Genomic DNA, 20313 nt, shown 5'->3' with positions numbered 1-20313 from the left:
ACTGTAGCTGTGACGTCACAGTAGATTGATCGGCATGTGGGGTTCCGGAGCAACTTGGGCTATGAGGAGAGCCGTAGTGGAAGGCACCGGATCAGTTTAGACCACCAGGGGTGTTTAGTTTGCACTGACACCACAGAGCCTCCATCTTAATGCAGCTGTCACAGCCATGATTGAGCCCGGGTGGTGCAGCTCAGTAACAGAGTATCATAACCACTGAGCCACCGCACAATTACAAAAACTAATATAATCACTGCTTCATCGTTTTCATCTGCTCGGAACTCGTGCACCAGCCGGACTCAAAATTCTGAACAATGCAGCAATGAATACTAATTATGTTAATTAACGAGGGCCTCGTATGACCTCAATACCTGCTATGATACGTCAACAGCACACCTGTTGAAACTGAAACTGCTTGTGGAATAAAATTGTAACAACTATATCGGGCACGCGAATTCCACGCGGCGATCCATGTTCACTGATACCTTCTGCATCGTTCTAAAGCAACAACACAAGAACAAAACTGTGGTAAGCCTAGTTCTCTAGTGTCGAGATAAAGACAAACTGACGACTACCAGGTCACTGACATGAGTTTAATAGACCACGTGCTGAAGCAGGATGGGGCCTCTGGGAGCACTCTGTGATGGAAATGCCATTGATGTCTGTACACAACTTTACTGGCACTAGGGTGCAGATGTTTGTGTCATTTCCGTGGTGGAGGCCAGTCAAGGTCTATTTCCTGCAAGTGGCACAGGAACAAAATGCAACACACTAAGAGACGAGGGAGAGGTCATAAGGAACACAGTCTTGCCAGTTTCTTTAAGCCAATTTATGCCGATTTAGAAAAGCTCGAAACCGCCCTGTCGCAATTTCTGCTCAGTGGGAATGTATAGTCTGTCAAAAGTAACCAGGCAGCACGTTTTTCTTCTCAGTCGTACATTAAAGCTATTATGGCAGCCATCAAGCTCTAAATCTCTATATGGTAAGGAGAACCCCTGTTCTCGCCTTCAAAGAACTTTCTGATCTTTATGGAAGCCATGAGGGCTCTGCTATACAAATGAGAAGCAAACCATGGAGCCTGGTCACTTTTAACAAAGACTATACCTAGCAAGCTCTGCTAAAGGTGCTTGAGAGATGCATACTAGAGGTTCAACATTGCGTAACACTCGAGCAACAAATTTTTGTAATAAAATTCACGGGTGATCAATGTGATCCATGCAGCAGGGAATGTGTTAGCATCTGGCATGTTGTGTACATGTTTTCTATGCACCGTGCATCCTGTGCAAAACCCACAAATCTGGCAGTAGGGGTCACTGTCCTTTCCAGTAAGCACCCTTGTACCCACAGCAATTTCATCCTCTTCACCCTCCCTCTCTCCTTCCCTCCATTTCTGATTGGCCACTGCACCTACTCTCCACTTCTCTGATTGGTCGCTGCACCTCCTCTCCATTTCTCCGATTGGCCACTGCACCTTTGTCTCTCCACCCTCTCCACATTCCACTAGGTGGCATCACACAATGCCTGACACAGATTTTATGAAGATGGCAGTCGGTAGTAATGCGAATGCATTAAAAGTAAATAGCAACACAGATGCAGGTGTCAGGCAAAGTCATTCCTTGAAATTACATCCATTACTGCTACAATTATTGTTTGTTGTTTAAGAATCAAAGATCAATTAACATGGGGAACATGCACACAGGCAGTGATCCTTACCTCAACGTCGAGCTCCAAGATGTCTGCATCCATATTGAGGTAGCTTCCCAGCGAGGGCACTGTCCTTCCAAAGTCGCCATGCACAAATTCCTTGATGTACCTTTGTCAATGGTTCAGCAGTCAAGGAGTTTTTGCAAGCACTACCAGAAAGATTTTGGAAAACAAATGCGAACAGTAATAGTTGACAAGTTAGCAATGCAGCAAACAGTCCTTGAGATGAGAGCTGGTTGCTAATGGCTGCTGCATGTAGTAGGAGGTTTTGTTTTTTAACTAGTTTCGTCAGTACACAAATTGCAGCATGTTCGGGTGGCAAGGGGTCGCAACACAGATCATTTATCTGCATACGAAATTACTCAACGGCACCGGTTCATGTGGTGCCAAGTTCGCAGAAGAAAATGACAATTTCTCTGCCCTGTGAATTGATCTCAACGGGCCACTCGTAGAAGACAAGACCCTCGCACTACTAGCCAACTCAAGTGCCATCTTTCCTAACCATCCAAACCATGTGCCAGTGGGTGTTGGTGAGAAACGGGACGAGTCGCGGAACAATTTTTCCAAACTGTTTTTGGTTATATACCAGGTGTCCCAGAGAAGCTGATCATCAAATTTTAAAAATAGGGTTTTTGGGGTAAAGAAAGATGTTTTTTGTGGCTTAGTAATGCTAGTGTTGGCGGACATCAAAAAATGGGCGAATCACATTAACTAGTAAAGTGATTAACTAAATTGTAATGGCGAACTTTTGAACTATTATCGGTAGGGACCTGTTTGCAATTGGAGATTTGTAGCCAGCTGTTAATAATAGCCATATAGCGCTTTCTCGAATTTCCAAAATGTGGTTACCCTTGCCACTATGGTAGCACTAATTTTGGCTACATCGTGCCAGAATACATGTGCTTTCGAAGAGCATGCAGGCAAAGCAGCCCCTCCAGTGCACGTTAACTATTCGAAATAGCCAAATTTTGTCAAGTGACAGAACCGAAATTCTAAAAACTGATATGGCTATTGCTAATGACCTGCCTGGCTAGCAGAAAGCGCGACTGCACCGCCATCAACACCTACAGCATCAAAGCGGAGACTACATTGCAGTCAGGTGTTATCAACTTTACTAGTTTACTGATTCACCTTTTTCTTGACGTCTGCCAACGCTGATGTTTCTATGCCACAAAAAGCTTCTCTTTACCTCAAAAACCCTATGTTTAAAAATTACCGGTCAGCTTGTCTGAAACACCTGGTATATGCAACATAAGGTAAGCTTCCAAGGCAAGCTTCCCAGCTGTAGGGAACTGGTCAGCTGACGTGACTCTGCCTCTGGTAGCAAACCACAGCTAATGCAATGTACCTACGGTCTCCAGCTGAACATGCCCAATTCCTTCCATATTGAACCAGCACCCAAATGTTTCGCTAGGGATGTTAAAAGGGCTGTAATGGTAATGACAGCTCATCATGATTTGCAGGAAAGCTACTTATCTTCAAAGAACAACCAATGGAAGACTGTTCCTCACTTCACGAGAACGCTCTCAATTTGCAACTTTTAACTGCTAGCTTAAAGGAAGCATGCCCACTGACCAATTTCATTTGCAGAGTCCTGTTCCTTGCTTGCTCCAGCCAATAGGCTCGAGATGGAAGTAGTAATAAAGTGTGTACTGATCACTTCTAAGTGTGCCCACCAGACCTCAGGAGTGGCCACGTCGACTTGGCAAAGGATACGTTCCAGCCTGGGTGGTGATGTGGAGGTAAAACCTGTGTTCCCCGTCCTCGGCATCTTCAAGGGGCTCCAATGACATTTCATACACTGTGCGCTCTCTTTCCGCCAGGTTTCGCCTGCACCCAAGGTTGCCACGTTGTTACATAACATCACATACATAACACCACAAGCGCTAAAATCACCATCCTGGTCACCGGGAAAGCTGAGTTTGCCATATACAAAGGTGAACATGAAACAATAGAAAACAACAAAGCCAACAAAATTAAACCGTGTAAAAAATGGTTTGTTCTGTCTCTCGTTTCCCGAAGACCTGCAGTCAATTTTTTTTTATGCTAGCCATGCACATTCCACGAGATTTCGATAAGATTTCCTTGGTTCATCATTACACCTCACTGTATTAGCCGCCCCAGATTAATGTTTTCCTCATTTTGGTATCCACTACTTCGACACCCGGTAACCGGCTGGTCGCCACTTCTACACACTGGCACGTCCTGACTATGCCCATTTCTTGGTTTTAATTTAATTTAATTTAATTTGCTTTAATTTAATCTTCTAAACTATGCTCAACTTGCATTTACTCCGGGAGGGTAACAGCATTAAGTGTTATGGAAAGTTATTAACAAAGAATTGTACTGGAACTCTTGTACTGCCCAAGTGTCGGGGAACATGCGGTATCCACAGAGGGCAGTAGAAACTCTGCACAGCTCAACTTGCAGAATATGCGCGAAGCAATACATAACCTTTCTGCAGCAAAACTAAAACCTAAAAGCCTGCCACACTAGAAGGGATTCTCGACTAAGAATGCATCGTACTCCTCCCTCAGCGTTACTGAAGGCAACAGAGACGAACCGAGAGAGCTCTTTACTGAACGGCACACAAAACGGTTGCCAGTTTGTAAAAGGCGTCAACGTGCTACTCTGTAGAGGAGAAGGGTTTACGGAGAAAGAGACCCTGGGAATAAGAGAAACAAGAAATAAAAGAAAACTGTGCCAAAATAAGAAATAGTGGCTACGAAGTTTTGTGCAAAACAGCTTGCACAACAGTACAAACATAATTGAATGAAACCTCATAATTGAATGAAACCTGATCTCGCATAGCTTTCAAGGCAAGTGCTTTCTTAACCCTTTGAGGGTCGAATTATTTTGAAGAAAACTTTCCCAGGTGGTCAAATTACTTTATTGCGGATCTTGAATCTACAAAATGTATATAATCGAGAATAAATAGTAAAAAAAAATTAGGAACAGTACTTTGGTGACAGCATCACTCACAACTGGAAAATGTTCAATAGAATAGAATAGCAACGGTGATAAGCAAGCTAAGAGCAGCACCAATAAAGATAGAAATCAACTTTCGCCGCCTCTGCAAAACAGTGCCCACAAAGAGAAAACACGTTTCGCGCGACTCCGTTGCGATCCCGCGGCGGAATCGAAACCGCGTAGGCGCGTTGCCACAGAAGGCGAGAATACCTCGCGAGCAACGGTGATAAGCAAGCTAAGAGCAGCGCCAATAAAGATGGAAATCAACTTCGGTAGCCCCTGCAAGATAGTGCTGACAAAAAGAAAACTCAAATCTCGCGTGACTCCGTTGCGATCACGCGGCGAAACCAAAACTACAAAAGGGGTGTTGCCGCAGTCTGTGCCGCCGCGCTAAAGCTAGACATAAGTTCTGCTTATCTCCGTAAGAAGGCAGCACAAAATTCAAACACTTCTTGTAAGTCCTAAGAGGTGGCAGCACCCCCCAGTGAGCACGCATTGTTCTTTTGGCGCAAAATTTCAAACGGAAGATCGAAACCGTACCCGTACGGCAAAGACCTTGCGGGACAGGAAACCGCCGCCGTACATATACGGCAAAAACCTTCAAAGGGTTAACTTTGATAATGAAATTTTGAGTGTACCTGTGGAGCACACGAATGGGCGTCTTCTGTTTAAGTGTCACATCCTTGAGGCTGGCCACGAGGGCTGCGTCATCTTCAGTGGTCTGTCGGCTGGCACAACACAGAGCACGATACTTTTTTTGCTTAGACTCCTCTCCATCCTTAAGGACCTGCGTCATGTCCCTGAAACATGAAGCATGGCAGTAACAGCATTTTAAGTAGTAATAGTAATAATCAAACCTTTAACACGTAGGAACAACTGTGCGATCTTAGAACTGGAACACACAAAGACTGTACATGATGGAATGATAACAGCGTTTTATGCTACGATATGCCGTGCTATGAAGGTTTTAACATTCTGAAGGTGCACGTTGGGTACGAGAGACAGTGCAGTGGAGGGGTGCAAAATTAATTTAGACCATCCTGCTCTCCTTATTAAAGGTGCACTGAAGAGGATTCTGAACTTGTCTTTTTGCCGCGGGAACTCGATCCACACGTTCCTAGCATTCTTAGAAACTGCGACTTATTGCCCTGCATGGCCGATTTCTCAAATTAAATCGAATTAATGGCTGGCTCCCGCCCTTTTTTTTTTAATTCTGCCTCGTACGGTGGGCGGAGTCGACCAACGCGTGGAGTGCCTTTCACCCAGTCCCGTGGCGACTTGCCGCTCTGCCATCGGCGGAGTAATACGTAGTAGTCCGTAGAAGCAAATAGTCCGCGCGTATTTTTATTTCTGCGGGCTTATTTTGCGGCTATATTATCTGCGAATGAAACTATATTCATGGAAACCTAAAAAACAAAATAAAGCGAAAGCAAAGCCTCCACGGAGCTGGCTGAAAGGAACTTCACGCGTTGGTCGACTCCACCCATCGTACGAGGCAGAATTAAAAAAAAAGGGCGGGAGCCGGACGTTAATTCGATTTAATTAGGGAAATTGGCCATACAGGGCAATAAGTCACTGTTTTTAAGAATGCTAGAAACGTGTAGATCGAGTTCCCGCGGCAAAAAGGCAAGTTGAGAATCCTCTTCAGTGCACCTTTAAGGGGGAACGAGGGTCTTAAAACTGACCTTTTTATTTATGGCTCCAATCTCATGACATTTTGCACACAGATGCGTTTTTCTCTTCTGATTCCAAAAAGGCAGTTATAATTGAGCTGGTGGTCTTAGCAGGATGCGTTGTTGGGCAAGTTGGTTCATATTGCTTTAGAAAGATGGGATGCGCACATGAGACAATCACAAGAAAGAAGACGGGACGGGCGCAAACTAGCAACTGAGGTTTATTCAAGGAATCGACATTTATACATAAGCATGTCAGCACTGGCAACAAAGGGCATCAAGGCAGATAGGGTGGAAAAAAAAACGAGATAAAGACACTATGTGGATTCAGGTCATCATGTTTTCGAGGAAACGTGTCTCTCTATTATAAAGTTTGATTAATGTGTCACTGATGCAATCTTTTCCTTTCTTTTTGATGAAATATGCCTCGAGAAGTTCCCGTGCTTTATCGTTACGGCACTTGCGTATGGTGGTCTTAGGTCAAAAGTTATCTTAAAATCTAGAGTGTAATTAGATAATTTCTTACGCAGCTTTAATTAACTTTCTCATTGCGTTTTGTTGCTTTTAATTACATGAATTGATAGCCAGCGAATTCCCATACCCAATGACATTCTTACTTTTTTTGTCTAGGCCACGTATAAATAGCAGTTTACAATTAGCTTAACGAGTTGCAGTGTCAAATACTGCGATCTTTTTTTCTCGACATAGTATATCATGATGACATGCCTTTAGAGAAAAACGAGGAATGTCACCGGGTATGGGAACTCTCTGGCTATCAAATCATGTAAATAAAAGCAACAAAATGCTATGAGAAGGTTCGTTAAAGCTGCGTAAGAAATTACCTAATTACACCCTAAACTTTGTAAGATTTAAGACCACCAGCTCAATTATGATAACATATTTGGAATCAGAAGACCAAAAATGCAGCAACTACGACCATGATTTGAGGGGAAGGGGGGGCTACCCCACCCCCCCCCTCGCTGTTCTGGGGTCTCTGGTAATGACAAAAAAACGTAGTGAATTTCCCTAATTTCTTCTGTCATGAAATGCACTAAAATCGGCTTTTTCTTCAGGCAGCATAAGCGTTTACAAGAAGTTAAAAAAGTTGGAAACATTACTGTCCTGTGAATGCAAACTCAATGCAAGCTATCCCAGACAATGGGCAAACACTCACTTTGAAATAACTTGCAGGTCACTGACACTGATGTCCTTTGTGTTCGCATTTATTTCCTGAAAAAAAAAGAGAAAGGCTGAGTAACAACAAACAAGAGAGTTACTTAAGCAGCTGTTTGGTGCAAGAACGCTGGGACTTTATTTTTAAAAGAAAATAGGCCTTTTCAGAAGTAAAACAAAGATAATCACTAGAGAAGGCATTGGCTCAAAAGAAAAAACTGACTAATGAGGCTTTCTAACAGAAAAGAAAAAAGAACAGCAAAGAATGCAAATAAATAAACTATACTAAGCTCAAACCACAAAAGTAAATAAATATTTTCTTTCCATCCATTAACAAAAAATGCATCCCTAGTCACTGTTACCCTTGAAACAAAAAAAAAAAACTCCGTCACAGTTCACGAGAGGCAATGCCTTGTTTTCTACCCAAATCGGTGATATACATTTTGACTGCATTGCTCCACATTTGGCATCTTAGACGCACACTAGAGAAAGCTGTGCTTAAAACTGTTCCAAAGTGCCCCGCTATAACATGATTCATAGTTTGGGCATAAATTTGGCGCGGGAAAATTATTGAATTAATTAATTACTCCCTTGCACTGAACAAATTTTATTGCAGGCCATTCATTTTGCGCACACAAGCCCAGTGAGATCCAATCTCTCTGGTGGAAGCACTGCTTGTCTTTAAACCCTCCAGCACATGTATACAAGCTTAGGTTCATTTCTACATAGAAAAAATGATAGAGAATTTTCGCTTAAATTATATAAAAAGCAAAAGGAGAATAGCATGCACGATAACGACGATGAAGACAGAGAATTCTCTGTCTGTATCTTTGCCCGGCAGATGGAAGCTGACGAAGACGACGATGTGCAATGCACGAAGCGAGAGTGTGTTGCAGTTTTAACATGAGGCGTGATCGGCTGCGGTGATAAGTGCTCTCGTGTACACGCGAGCGAAGGTGATCTGTTCGCGTCGCCGCGGGTTCGAATCCCAGTCACGGCAATATTTGTTTGATTTTTTTTATTTATTCATTTCACTTGTCACAAATCCACAAACATCGCAAGGTCTTGCTCGTGGTTTACCTATCGGAATAATGCTTTCGCACTAATAGAGAGGATCAGATGAAAACCAAAGCAAGCCTTGACAGCAAACCCATACCTGCTCAATGGCCTCCATGTCGGCGGCTGCGAAGGTTGTCTTTTTTGTTTTGAATATCTCCAGGACAAAAGGTCGCCCTAGAAAAACAGGTGGCAGGAAGAAACGATCAATGTAAATATGTAATGTGGACACCTACGGACGCCTTACGCCCCCCTGTCGGAGCGGACGACAACTATTTTATTAGTTGTGTGCTTCAAAAGGGGGCGTAAGGCATCCGTGGGTGACCTCATTACTTCGAATTCGCGCAATCTGACGTCATAACCATATTGCCCAACCGAAAAGTGTGACACCTCTGCTGACAACCTTCTGTCGACAACGATGAGGCATTAAAGGCTTTCGCCTTACGAACTGCATTATTCGGATAACGTTAGTCAACAACTGAGGGGTGTTCTTACTTCCTTCACTTGATAATTAAGAGCTGCCTTTATTTTACCTCCGCAAATCAGGTCAAGGCTTTTTTTTCTTTTCTTGTTTGCTATGTTTCGTCACTTTCCTGTGCAGCCTTTAACAACTTGATCAGACCTAGTAAATTCCGCCATTTGGTTATGCTGCGCCTATGTGAGCAGTAACAAATACTACTCGTTTCTTGCCTGTCGGCAAAGCGACTAGCTACATACTCAAGCCTCCAGATGTCAAATGATGGTGACCTGCTGAAGAGAGAAAATAAAAATAATATAATATTCCCTACCTCTTCCCAGCATCCGCACATCTACGTCCTCACGTCCTGACGACGAGAACATAATTTCTGCAAAAAGGGGGACAGGAAAAAAAAGAACACAGCCATCAAATGTCTCGTGCCCAAAAAGTGCATTAACTCAAAAGGTTCTGTCAAGAATTCCTCAAAGTCCAGAGTTTATGGCAGAGTTCCTTAATTTAAGCAGTTACGAAACCCGTGTCAAAATCCAGCCACAACCAGTAGACACTTTTCGGAGGTTAACTGATGCTGGCGCCACCTATAAGCTAGGAGGCCAACTAATTTGCAGCATCTTAAAACATTTATAAAAAAATCTCAACAATATTATATTTGCCACAGGTGGCATGACATTCAACTAACCTATCAGTTTTGGCTTAATCAGAGCACTAGCACCTGTTTTTGGCTATTAGGAACTTCTGAACTTCTACGATCAAAGTCGTCAGCTTTGAAGCAAGCACTTGTTGAAAGTTACGGACACAAATACTACACAGCTGCTGCAGCCTAAAACACACAGAGACTGTGAGAAGAATGCTCCACAGCTACAGCTCACTTGCATTTCAGTGGCTACAGTACACTGTTTATTGAACTCACTTTCATTGGGGATGTGTTTGGTGACCACATCGGTGATCAGCTCTTGAACTGAAGACTCCATGATTCTTTTGCCATTGAGGATCCAGGGTGTCTGGCTCAGGAGCCTCGAGTACTTGCAGTATCGACCTGAGAACCACGCAACTTTAGCCATGCAGCTACAATCCTGTTACATCTAAGAAAACTAGGTAAATTTGCACACGAACTGCAATACAACCCAAAATGCAGCACACAGCCTGTGACGGAAAGATATTTTTGGTGGCAAGGCCTGACATCTTAACTGATCTCGCTTCCCGTGAAGTGCTCTTTTCTCATAGTGAAAATGCAAGTGGTCAAGGAAAGGCTCAACACAAATAGCAAGGTGTGAATGAATTGAAGCCACTAACAATACTTCCCAAGACCTCGATGTGAATTATGTTCCGCACAAGGTTTCACCTGAATGTCTAAAAACTACCCAAAGCAACTGTAACCATGGGCGTCCGGAGGGGGGGGCAAGGGGGGGCGGCTGCACCCCCCTGGAAAATCCCTCCCTCGAACCGTGAGTGATGGCCGCACGCCAGGGGCCGTGGTGGGCTCAGCCAAAAGTTTAAAAGCACCCCCGCTTCCACGCTTTGGGTCACATCTGCGAAATGCCGCGTCCGGGCACGCGTCTTTACGCCGTTTTCAAACCACGCCATCGTTAGCTCTGTTGAAGGCCGACCTGTTGCAGACATACAGCGGCACCGGCGAGCATGTGTTTCAAGCCGTCTTGAAATGGGTGCCTGTTTCTTTGATCTCTAGGCAGATAGCGACACGGAGGCAGACAGTGCACAGTGCATCTTGTTTTCGCCTTCGTTAAGCCGGCCACCGATGAATTCTTCAGGAGGGAAAGACAAATCAGCCGTGTCCACCCCCGCTTTGTCGGGCTGCTCAGGGGCAAGCGGGCGATGAGTTGGCGCCGCCGCCGCTCGCTGTGCCTCCGATCCACGGGAGAGCGCAGTGCGGTAGAAGCGCCGCTATCAGAATCTTCGGCAAAGGGGATTAGCATCTTTTGTTCACGGCGACGCAGTCTCCAGAGGCGCCCCCACACCAGCGTCCCTTGCGTCTTCTCCGAAAACCAGCGCCTTTGGTCAACGCAGCCCAGCCCGATGGCGCCTGCCTGGCTCGCCTGTCACCTCTGGCTGGGCCTCAAATGACAACAGCGCCCGCGTACTGTGAGAGGTCAGTGCCCGGTAAAGAAACCCAGGTGGTCGACATTATCCGGAACTCTGTACTACTCCGTTCCTCATAGCCTGAGTCGTTTTGGGGCTCTGAACACCATAAAAACACACAAAACAAATTTTCCTACCGGAGTGGCGAGTGTCCCTTCCCCTTGGAAGTCGCACGGAAGTAAGCCTTTGCACGTGTGCGCGCCTCTGTATTTGTGCTTCGGTGTTTTTAGTGGCCGTTTGTCAACGAAGCTGAGAACAACCAAGACAGTGGACGAGAAAGCGACGAGCGGCGAGCAGTGTGCGTGCGGTTGCTCGACTGTGCGGATGCGCGAGCAAGATGGAGCGAGGTGTATGAAGCTGCGAGCGTGCATTTATCTTGTAAATAAGTTTTCGTTGTATGTATAGACATATTTTGTTTTCAACGTACGCGTTCAACCGTTTTTCCAATCAATGTGTGTGATGAGTGTGCACCGAGAGCGTGTAATGAAGCACAGAAATGAATTTATCACCCGTGTAATCACGCAATTCGCCCAGAAAAATCCGAGGAGTCTACAGTTGCTGTTCGAGGAAGACTGACTGAGTGACTGTAGTTGCGTGTTTGTGACCATATTGTGCTGTGTGCTGGTCATCAATCCGGGTGAGTCGAGAACCCGTATGCAGCAATACTGAGCACTCTTCTCCACGAAGTGACAGTATATTTTTGGATTTTTTATTAATTTTAATTGTTTCTTCGTTGATAAACTGCAATGTATCTCTCCTAGCCACACTTTAATTTGCTGTTTGTAATTTTTATTTCATGTGTGTATTTCACTTATTTTTTATTTATATATAAATAAATAAATTCATACCGCAAATAGTGCCTTTTTGCTACGAACATGCCCCCCCCCCCCCCCCCTCCGGCACCAACAACCAATGGGGCCCCCCCCTGTAAAAAATTCTGCGGACGCCCTTGACTATAACCCCATGCAAAGGAAACATAGGAATTTCCCCTAATCATCAAACATGGCACTTTCCTGCGCGAAGAAATGAGTGGACACAATAATGAGTGGCGTGCAAGTGATGCAAAGCAGAGACTGCATTCTCAAACGTTGAATCTTCCAAAAAAAAAAAAAGGCTGCCACTGTCTGGAAGACATTGAAGTAACAAGTATTAGCTGTTTGGTTTACTAGAATTGATATGATTGAGGTTAAAGGAAGGTACGCCAATAGAAAATGCGAGGTGTGCTGCTTTCTAGTTGCTGCCACAGATGGCGCTGTGATCACGGGGTGGTAGCAGACCCCACGAAATCTCGAAACGTGATGAGTAGTTGCTTTCACAGATGGCGCTGTGATCTCAGGGTGGTAGCAGACCCCACGAAATCTCGAAATGTGATCAGTAAGAGCTAATGCTCTTAAAAGTTACCGGATGCCAGCCAAAGATGCTGCGAGTTTCAGGACTAGCTGGAACTCGATTTGAGCTGTCCATCTTTGGCATGGTAATGAGTGAGCACATAAAAGCACACTCATAGGCCATCGTGCAATCAATTGACGAAGCATGGAAGAACTGGGGTAATAATAGCAAGTGATGTTGAGGCACTATATCAAGGGAATGCATGAGCTTCGGAAGAGACTCGGAGCTCTATCTACTCTGCACCTGCTCTGCGTATGTACCTATACTGCGCACAGGTACACCTGTGCAGACACCAAATATCCTGAAACCAATAAATATAGCTAATAATGATCCGGACGGGGCTGTGACAAGAGAAGGCCAGCAGTTCACCTGCGAGGTAGATGGGCATGTGGACACACGAGACTTCCACCGTGGACCCCACCTTTGCAGGCCTGTCCGGTGGACACTTGTACAATCTATGGACAAATGAAATTTACTCAGTGAAAATTGCACAACAAATCTGTAAATTTCATCTAGGCACTCTGCAATGTTGCTCATTCTTGGTTTGTTAAATCAATACATTAATACCTGATAACGTAAAAGTGGAAAGATTGCAACTCACTTCTTAAAGTCGTCGTTGGAGATTTTCCGCAGCGCATCCAACACAGCAGCGCGTGTGAATATCTCTCGAGACTGGTGCTGTCCACGACACAAAAGATGGTGTGCAAGAAGTAAAAAAAAATAAAAAGCCGGCGGCAAATGAAAGAACTGTTTCCAGCTACTGAGCCAGAACTCGACGCTTAAGGTTGGGACAGAGCTTACCTTTCTGTGCTGGCGATTAGGGAAGGATTCAGGGAACTTTTTCAACCTGTGAAAACAAGGCCAGAACACAGCTATGCACACCTACACACAGTGACATGGTTGTATAATAATAAGAGTGAAAAGCATCTACAAAGGAAAAGAAACATCCAGCCTTTTTTTAGCTAAATATAGCAACAAAGCCAAAAGCAACAATGGCCGCAGAATACATGGTTCACCACGTGGTATTTGCCTATGACTGTTAGATAATTTAGTATTGAAATTCTTGATGCTGTGTCTGTTTCATCAACTGAACAATGAGTATGCCATGCTGGGAGCGTTTAGGTCACGTGAGCCATGAAAAAAAGCAGCAATATAACCACTGATATACGTCACATTTTATAATTCCAGCTCTTTGAAGCAGGCTGGTCTAAGCATTGTGGTGAATTAAAACTAAGCATCAGCAATTAGTATATTGCATTTTTTGTTGTGTCATGTGACCTAAACACTCCCAATATATCACAACCATCGTTTGGCTGATGAAACCAAAAATGAAACAGCATCAAGAAAAAATTCAATTAATTAATTATAATTAATTATCTATTATAATGGTGGTCTTGATCAGACCATCATTAAAGTCTTCTCTCACTTAATCAGCCTGAAGCCTTGGTGGACAGTCACAATGGCATCAAATTCCTTTCAGAACAGACAGGCAGGCAAACTTACAGAAGCTGCCATTCTCTTAGTACATTCAGTATTCCCGTCCGCAACACTAGACAAGCCAGTAATGGCAATTTTAATCTTCCTATTTGTCATAACATGTATGGAGAAAGACGAATATAATTTACAAGTGCAAAAATTTGGAACTCGTTGCCAGTTGAAATAAAGCAAGCTAGAAATTTCAAACTGACATGCAAGAGACATTTCCTGGGAATCGGAGTAAGGCAGAAAATTAGTTTTTCTTCAATGTGTTTGTGACTGCTGACCTACATGTTATTTTGTATTGGACCGCTGACTAGCCTCATTGGCTATCGGTCCAAATACCTGTGTATACATTTTGTTTGTGTCATTCAATAAAAAACATCTTGATTCTTGATAACAGGACATACAGAAGAAACAACACTAGCGTTCGTTGCTTCTTCTGTACGTCCCGTTCCTTGCACTAACTACGGTAAGACAAGAACCAACAAAGCTCCCACTTTCACAATCTGACGACACTTACAAGAATCCGCACTCTTCCTCTGCATTTGGTGACGGCAGTGCGACCGAGACTTGGAAGCCGCTTGTTGCAGAAAATTCGACGCCAAAGTGATCAGCAAACATCGGCCCCACAATGTACTTCCACACTTCTTTTGCACTGACAAAGTCAATGTCGCTGCTCCCTTTGTAGAACTCCCTGCAAGAATGGAGGAATAAATTCAGGGGGGCACTTTGTTGACCTAAAGTGCGGTGAGGCGAAAGCCTTAAGCGCAGTGTTGCTGCTTGTGTCACTGATGTGTGGTTAAGATGCTAATTACACAATTGTTTGTGAATCTTAAATGCTGGATACACTGGAGGGCGTTTGGGAGGCATCCGTCTGATTTGACGCCTTTCTGCAAACACCCTCCAGCGTCCTAGACAAGGAGAACTACATATGCGTTGGCGGGAAGTAGCGTAGCCGTTAGCACGCTCGGCTGTGGAACGGAAGGATGGTGGTTCGAATCCCATAATGCACAAAGATTTTTTTTTCTGGTCTAACTAGAAAAAGCGTGACACCTCTGCTGACAACCTTCCGCTGACAACCTTCCGCTGAAAACCTTCCGCTGAAAACCTTCCGCTGAAAACCTTCTGCTGAAAACCTTTTGTCGACAACTTTCTGTCAACAACGATGAGGCATTAAAGGCTTTCACCTTTAATAAATTGTGCAGACAGGGATAAAATCAGTACCATCACAAAAGACCACTAGTACGAAATATAAAAAAAAAGTAGGGCCACCTCACTGCTGCCAAGAGCAGCTGCAATAGCATGACATGCTTAAAGGGAAGCTGAAATGATTTTTTGAGAATTCGACGTGACTGAACGGTTAAAATGTATGAAGTTAGGCACCGAATGCGTAAGTGACAGCTCTTTGCAGTTTACTTCAAGAGAATTCCATTTCACGAATGGGACATAGTTCGTCATGTGCAAGATAACAGACCTGCACTATCAAATTTCTTTGCTATTTTTTTTGCCAGTGTTGTTGCTTACGCATATGTGCACCAGACACATGCCATTGTCAGCTTCTGTCAAAATTATTCATCCCAAGGGGGCTTGCCTCTAAGTAGTTTAGTGGAGTTTAGTCCCAGGCACACCAAGCATTGACGGAATGGTTACGGTTCCTCCCACTTTTGAGAAATTAGGAATGCTGACAATACAAAATTACCCACGATGCATGGCCCAGAAGCAGAGATGGTGGACTGCATATTTTTGGCAAAGACTGTACACAAAAAAATACCAAAAAAGAGACTCACTCAAACTTGTCCTTCAGGTATATCACCATGGCGTGCTGCAAGTGAGGAAAAAAAAAAAGATTTTTTGCAGAAAAAGCATCCTTATTTTTCTTTCAAGCATGAATATCAGTCACTGTAAGAAAATATTAGGGTGCAAATGGCTATGCTTTTTTCTGTATAAACTTATGATGGAAAAGAAAAGGTATTTCATATTACTAGACTGCTCGTCATTATGCAAAGTCCGAGTTAAAATTCTCTAGGCCGCGCAATTCACTGCTAAACTAAGCAGCGGTGCACTCAAGGTAACACAGTGGCTGCAAATCATAAGAGGATGAGGAGGACTCACTCTCCCCCATCTGAGGCTATGGAAGTGCAGTGGGTTTTGTGGGAACTTGAGGAATCTCTGGAAATGCTGTAAACTTCATGGCGTACATGGAAGCTTTGAAAGCACCATTATTTTCTGCGTTAACTAGGAATAGCCAAAGCTCCCATAAGGCTTCATGGAACATGTGAGGGGTTTTAAATTTTAAAAAGTTTCATAAAACATCTGCAAGCTTTGGGAGTGTCGCATAGTGACTTTGCAAGCACCATAAGTTTCCGACTTCAAGGCTCGAGCAGCAGCAAGCCCTGTTGCCTGCAAACTTTTGACCGAGACTGTACAACTTATACTTCCCCGACTGCAGATGGGAAATTGAAATACTAGGAAGCACACTTTTCGAAAGAATCTGAATTTTGTTCAGTTAGTGATGGCAAGTCTACTGTTTTTGGAAAAGCACACTAACAAAAACCTAAATCTTTCTTTACTCTTCTTATCATCCTGCCAAATGAATCCAATCATGCTTTTTTTTTCAATCATCTCTTTGTTTCTCTACATCACACGTTGCAAGTTCTGTTTACACTCTTCGCGTTTCGTCTGCTGAAATGACAAACTTACGTGACGTAGGTCAAGCGTCACGGGTACCGAGAGCAGGAATGTGAACTTTGAGAAGACGCAGCCACTCTCCTTGACTGCTGCTGCAATCTGAAAAAGCGGCAGAAATGAAACTAGAACACCATGCCTAGGTCAACATTTGGACACACAGGAGTAAATCTACGCAAAGTAGACATGCAACTACAAAACAAACTAGAAACGTACGCGTTCATCACATTCGGCATTGTTTTTGCAACAATGTATCTGCGAGGTTCTGCACAACTTTAGACCAACTGCACAAAACCGCAATGCTGCCCCAGAGCACACACCTGCAGAAAAGAGGACTTGATGTGCTGAATTTCAAGCAGGCTGAAGCAGGCAATGCAGCCAGTTTCCTTGATGCAGTTCTGTTCTCCATTGCTAGTGACAGAGCTGTGCTGCTCAGGTAAACTCTCTTCGAGAGCATTTGTGACGCCCGCAAGCTCGTCATCAGAGGTCTCAGCTTCTGCCAATTTTGGTCGTTTTGAAACTGGTTCTTCGGACTGTTCCTTTTCCTGGCACACCGCTTCATTGCCGTTCGAATCCTGCATCATGTAAAATGACACGGGACGATGCATTAATGGCAGGCAATTTTTATAGACGACGGGAATCGCGAAAAAAAAAAGCACGAATTTTCATCACCTGGAATTATAGGTGCACTATACAGGCTGCAGAGACAGGCATGGACTGCATGTTACAGCTTCACGCTGTAAATGAATAATTTTTTATTGCTTTTATAAGCTTATACATTAAGCTCCCACACAGGCTTAATGCACAAAGTTCAGTTTTTTTTTTTTTTGTGGGGTTTAACGTCCCAAAGCGACTAAGGCTATGAGAGACGCCGTAGTGAAGGGCTCCGGAAATTTCGACCACCTGGGGTTCTTTAACGTGCACTGACACAGCACTGTGCATTGCACAGCACACGGGCCTCTAGAATTTCTCCTCCAAAGAAATTCTAGCCGCCGCGGCCGGGATCGAACCCGCGTCTTTTGGGCCAGCAGCCGAGCACCATAACCGCTGAGCCACCGCGGCGGCACACAAAGTTCAGTGGGCAAGCATTCAAACCATAGCTGTAAAGCTTTTGCTTTACAACGATGGAATGCAGAAGATGAATTTAACCCGCTGCGTTGTTTCAGTGGTTAGGGCGCTTGGCTACAGAGGCGGAGTTCCCGGTTCAAACCCCGCTGCGGTGGCTGCGTTTCGATGAAGGTGAAAAGCAAAAATGCGCCTATGTGCTGTGTAATGTCAGTGCACGTTAAAGACCTCCAGATGATCGAAATTATTTCGGAGTTCTCCAACTACGGCACCTCATTCTCTCTTTCCTCTTTCACTCCCACCTTCCTCCCTTCCCTTACGGCGCGGTTCAGGTGTTTTTCATTTCTTAATAACCCTCCATTTCCAAGTGCTAATTTGATGTCGCACCAAACAAAAAACGCAGCAGTGCCCTAATCGTATGTCATCGTTCTTTTTGCCACTTTTCTCTCTTGTTCTACCCTTGACCACAGGGGGCGGGAGTTGCATGTGACACCACACTGATTGCAACTGCACAGACTACACCGTCGCAAAAAGTTGGTACTGCATGCACGGGGTTGTTCCGATTACTAGAAGGAAGCCAGCTAAGAAACCTGTGAAATATATGCAACACATCGGAAAACAAGAATGTTTTAACGCTAGAAGGCATTTAACGGCTACAATCACAGGTTTCAGCATGTGCGCTTCTTTGTCTGTGCATAGCAAAATTGCACGCCAGGGAAGCCTGCAGTAAAAGGCACCTATGTCTCCATAAGCCTACACTACACACATGGCTCCATATACAAACGGGAAGGAGTAGTAGCAGACGAAGAATAAAAGAATATAGGTTCAATGTAACACATAGCTCCTATGGGTGCTCTTCCAAAAAAAAGACACAATAAAGGCATAGTAATCCATTACTCTATAACGTCCATGGTTTAATTGCAGGCATGCATTTAGGGCCTAGGATCATGGGTGTCCACCAAGTTTGGTTCCATGTGAGCAGAAAAATTTACTGGACCCAGATGAGCTTCAAAGAGGATTAAGATAGAACACAAGGTTAGGCTGTCAAGGTGGGCTTGGAAGAAGTTGAAGCAGCAGACGAAGCAGAAAATGGCTTTGAAAGAACATCTGGGTTTTTTGGCGAGCTCCAGTAAGAATACCCACGAACTTTTGCTTGGCCTCCCAATGTCACAGCCACAAAAAAGGAGGTCATGATGGCTCTCAATCGGCATGGGAGATGGGGGAGCAAATTTTGTCCCCAATTTTGACCCAGAAGGCATGGACAGATGCTACCATGAGCTCTTTTCTCCTTATGAAGACACTTGCATGTGCCTAAGGTCACGTTAAGAGACCGCTTCACTTGCGTGTGCCTAAGGTCACGTTAAGAGACCGAAGCGGCCAGAGTGGGTGAAGGAACAAACGCGAGTTAATGATATCCTAGTCTAAATAAAGAGGAAGAAATGGCCTTGAGCAGGGAATGCAATGCGAAGGCAAAATAATGCTAGTCATTAAGAGTAACGGAGTGCATTCCAAGAAAAGGCAAGCGTGGCAGGTGGCGGCAGAAAGTTAGGTGGGTGGATGAGATTAGGAAGTTGGCGGGGATACGGTGGCCACAGCTTGCAATGGACAGGGTTAATTAGAGAGACATGGGAGAGTCCTTAGCCCTGCAGTGGGTGTAGTCAGGCTGATGATGATGATGGTTACGAGGAGTACAGGCACGTGCATCTCTGCAGCAGTCTCGCGCAGTATTGGCAGACATGACTGAATATATGACTGCCATATCAATCCACTCCCGCTTACCGTCACTTTCCCCCTTTCCTACCCAAATCCCTCAACCCACTCCCCCTTACCGTCACTTCCCCCCCTTTCCGACCGAAATCCTTCAACACAATGTAACCTAAACGTTTGCCTTTAGCTTCAGCACGGCACGCACATAACTTGCACCGCGTACACGCGTACACGTACACGCAGGATAAATACACTGCATAACTACGGTATTCAAGCACTGCTTCGAGCTGTTACACGTACGCTCCCTTTGCCGGTAGCATCATTACGTGTGAGGACGCAACGAGTGTGGCTAATGGGATAGCACAGCGCCCGGGATCATATGCAATGTTGACACCGTCTTTTATGCTGCAACACGCATAAAATAGCTAAGCCGCGCGGAGATAGCATGGACACAAAAGGCAGCGCACACCAGAACAATATTCATGAATGAAACATTACTGAAGGCGCAGCCAGGTCCGTGAATTTCTTGTAGTGATCGTAGTACCGCTCGCCAGTAAAACGTTCCGCGCAGATCTTGCAACACCCGATTTCTCTGAGGTGATCAAACACGGTAGGTTTGTCAGCGTCTGGCAGCGTTAGGGGCATATCAGCATTCGCATTTGCGACTTCACAATCTGCGCTTCAGCACAACGTGAAGGCTGTCACCGCGCGCTTAATGAACAACTTTCGTTTCACATGTGCTTTATTGGCTTCGACATTGGCTGAAGTCAACTCGCGCGCCGAGCAACAAAAGCAGCAAAGCCAACCAATAAAGCAATAACAAAACTGCATTATAAATTGTTT

At 44.6% G+C, this 20313-nt stretch overlaps 1 protein-coding gene across 1 annotated transcript; it reads right to left on the bottom strand.

Moving 5' to 3' along the window:
- Window positions 1-569: 569 nt before the first annotated feature.
- Pus10 (Pseudouridine synthase 10) lies at window positions 570-20215 on the bottom strand. The gene is made up of 16 exons (XM_089561397.1): window positions 19969-20215; window positions 17019-17273; window positions 16714-16800; window positions 15801-15835; window positions 14534-14707; window positions 13336-13381; window positions 13136-13212; window positions 12904-12989; window positions 9959-10084; window positions 9362-9418; window positions 8674-8750; window positions 7519-7574; window positions 5310-5471; window positions 3418-3531; window positions 1711-1810; window positions 570-736 (listed from the first exon to the last, which is right to left on the bottom strand). Exons 1-16 carry the CDS (start codon window positions 20113-20115, stop codon window positions 701-703), a joined length of 1635 nt encoding a protein of 544 aa, XP_089417523.1. The 5' UTR covers window positions 20116-20215; the 3' UTR covers window positions 570-700.
- Between the last annotated feature and the right edge of the window lie 98 nt (window positions 20216-20313).

The sequence above is a fragment of the Amblyomma mixtum genome, chromosome 9 (assembly GCF_055824585.1).
Source record: "Amblyomma mixtum isolate Tamu chromosome 9, ASM5582458v1, whole genome shotgun sequence".
Lineage (NCBI taxonomy): Eukaryota > Metazoa > Arthropoda > Arachnida > Ixodida > Ixodidae > Amblyomma > Amblyomma mixtum.
The sequence above is the reverse complement of the archived record's forward strand: the minus strand, read 5'-3'. Positions and strand labels throughout refer to the sequence as shown.